The 2,854-nt window shown below is 35.0% G+C and overlaps 1 protein-coding gene across 1 annotated transcript; it reads left to right on the top strand.

Moving 5' to 3' along the window:
* The first annotated feature begins 512 nt into the window (after positions 1-512).
* LOC106469149 (cuticle protein 14-like) lies at positions 513-1,834 on the top strand. Its single transcript, XM_013929614.2, has 3 exons — positions 513-559; positions 991-1,110; positions 1,437-1,834. Exons 1-3 carry the CDS (start codon positions 554-556, stop codon positions 1,782-1,784), a joined length of 474 nt encoding a protein of 157 aa, XP_013785068.1. The 5' UTR covers positions 513-553; the 3' UTR covers positions 1,785-1,834.
* The last annotated feature ends 1,020 nt before the right edge of the window (positions 1,835-2,854 follow it).

Consider the following 2,854-nt stretch of genomic DNA (forward strand, 5'->3'; position numbering starts at 1 on the left):
AAAGTAAGGTACATATTAATACGATGTGGCCTTAACTGTTTTGTGGCTGTTCAAAAATCTATTGTTCAGGAGAAATAATCCAAGTCAACTTGTTTCTCAACAATTAGCGAAAACAAGATAAGAGTAAAATGCCACACAATGCCCAAAGTAACAATGCCCATATTTTGTAATCAATATTCAAAGTTAGATTAAGTAATACATGCGAATCTTCAGGTGAAATATGATAAACCCAACCGGGCTTCTTAAGCTCATTTAAGTTTACAGTAGTTGAGAGAAATAAAGATAATTACAGTAAAGGTTATTTTAAAACGTAATGCATATGTATAGCTTTAACTCGTTCTTAATGTCTCTAAGTATATTTAAAACAAGCGTTAGAGATGAGATAAGGATGAAAAGCCAGGTACCAATTTTTAGGGCGTGGTAGGTCTAGGGTCACGTGGAGGTACGGTGATTGGTTTAAAATGTGGTCAGTTTAACTATAAAAGGTCCAGTCTGGTAGGAAGAAATCACACTTTGTCGTGAAAAGACTTAGTACCAAATTTTACGTTTAGCCATGAAGGTAAGATTACACAAGTTTCTTACGAACTCTAAACAATACTTATAATATTCTGATTATTTTTTTAAAGATAAACAATAGTTCAAACATTTAAATTTATATGTATAAAAATAAAGCCAAATTATATAATTTGCTGTTAAGTTACTTTTAATGAAATATAAGATGGAGTTATTGTATTTGAATAATATTTCTTGAAAATTATATTCGCTAAAAGAGAGAAATTAAACAGTTTGATTTCCTACTAAAAATTAAAAAAAAAAGATGAAGAACTTTTTCGAGTTCGACAAAAATTTATTTAACAAATACCTTATGCAGCTTCTCAAGTTGTATTTTTATGAATTCATTATTTTGTATTTAATCTTAAAATTTCCTGTTTTTCGACTCCACGTGCTTCTAATCATTGTGGCTAACACGTTGTTTTTTGCTCTTCTCAGCTGTTGATCGTCCTTGCTCTTGTTGCTGTTAGCCAGGCTGTTGTCCTGCACCGCCCTGGCTACTATTACCCTGGTTACTACTACGGTCTCGGAATGAGCACTCAGTACAGAAACCAGGATGTAAGTGGGACGTTTTACGAGTAGTTATCAGCTATCCATTAATTTGAATTACTGTGTGACTGATGTTAAATTTTTATCTATTAGTTTTGCTTATAATAAATTCAATAAATAAAGTCAATAGACAAGAAAATCCACAAAAAATAAAGGTTATATTACATCAAAGGCTACAAATGACAATAATATATTAAATAAATAGGCTGCAATCGTTATGTAACATCTCAACAAAATCCAAATATTTTTCTCTGTGGTTGTTTAGATGTTTTAGCTTCATGGTAATAATTTATTTCTTTATATTTTGTCTTAACTTTTTTATAATTTTAATACAGACCATCGGTAACTACAACTTTGGCTACGATGAGGATCATCTAGCCGGCGGTTCTTACCGCAGGGAACACGGCACTGGCTATGGAAACGTGAAAGTTGGTTCCTATGGTCTGAGAGAGGCTGACGGCAACATCCGCCATGTCGATTACGTCGCTGATGGTGCTGGTTTCCGGGTGAAGATGCGAACCTCTGGGGACGTTCCTGAGAAGACCGCCGCTAATGTTGAAGTTAGCAAGATCGAGCCCGTTGAGGTCAAGCCCGTCAAGCCAGTTGTTCAGTACGCTCCTCATCACTACAACTGGGCTGCTCCTCACTACTCCTGGGGCTACCCCTACAAATACGTTGTCTAATTTCTTGACATCTATGTGAATATGAGTGTAACATCTTTTCCCTGTTTTGTTTGTACAGCCTATACATTGGAATTTGTAGAAATCACAGGAAATAAAGAATCTCCCCCTTAGCATACTTCTGTGTATTGTGTTGTTATTAGTGCAGACACATTAAGCTAAGAGAACACTCATTAGAACTTGGTTAAGCATGAAGTTTCTTACGATTAATCTACATAGAGTTATGAAACAAATCCACGAGGATTGGAATACATTATAAGCAGTGAAAAGTAAATAATCGTTTATCTGCTGGCATCGAGTCCCGGAATTTTATCGTTATAATCCTTAAAATTTATCGTTCAGCTACCGAGGTACAACTAGGACTACAAGGAAGAAGTACTTAATTAAAAAACTCACGTTTTAAACTGTATGAAATTAATAGTATTGAGGGGAAATAAAAAATAATAATCATTTCAAGTGAATAATAGTGTGCAGTTCTTATAGACTAAGTATGATTATGTTGTTCTTAAGGATTTCAATTTGAAAAGAATATACGTTTGAAAGGCTCCTCCCTCGTGTGCCTGAAAAGTTCAGCCCCAGGGTAGGATGTTCTTGTCTCTTCGTCTATAGTATTCCGTGTTGCATCTTAATGACCTGTTTAGTTAACCCAGTTTGTTAAACGAGAATGTACTTTGTATTCTGTTTCTATAGCATTACTTTATGCTATTTATACATCATTGCTTTTAATATATATAATACACGTTGATGATAAGTCTATAAGACACCACTTTTTCAGAAAAAATGAAAATTTTCAGTCATATTCGCATGAATTGATATATTTATAGTTTAATTAATATCTAGTAGATCTTCCTTTCGCTTCGTGGAGTTCGTTGATCCTTTGGGGCATCGTGAGAATCATCTCGTCAATTTTAGATTGTGGGATTTTCGCCCACTTTTACTTCAAAACGTGGGGTAGATCGCTCTTCGAAGTTGGTTTTTTGGTTGTTTCTTGACTTGCCGGTCGAGTATGGCCTAGAGGTTTTCGATGGGGTTCATGTCAGGAGATTGGCTCGGCCAGGGCAACTTCTGGATAC

This window comes from Limulus polyphemus, unplaced genomic scaffold (assembly GCF_000517525.1).
Source record: "Limulus polyphemus unplaced genomic scaffold, Limulus_polyphemus-2.1.2 Scaffold3326, whole genome shotgun sequence".
NCBI lineage: Eukaryota > Metazoa > Arthropoda > Merostomata > Xiphosura > Limulidae > Limulus > Limulus polyphemus.

Excerpts from the sequence above, each read along its gene's own strand:
- LOC106469149 (XM_013929614.2), top strand. Across the intron at positions 1,111-1,436 it reads CTCAGTACAGAAACCAGGAT|ACCATCGGTAACTACAACTT; the intron begins GTAAGTGGGACG and ends ATTTTAATACAG.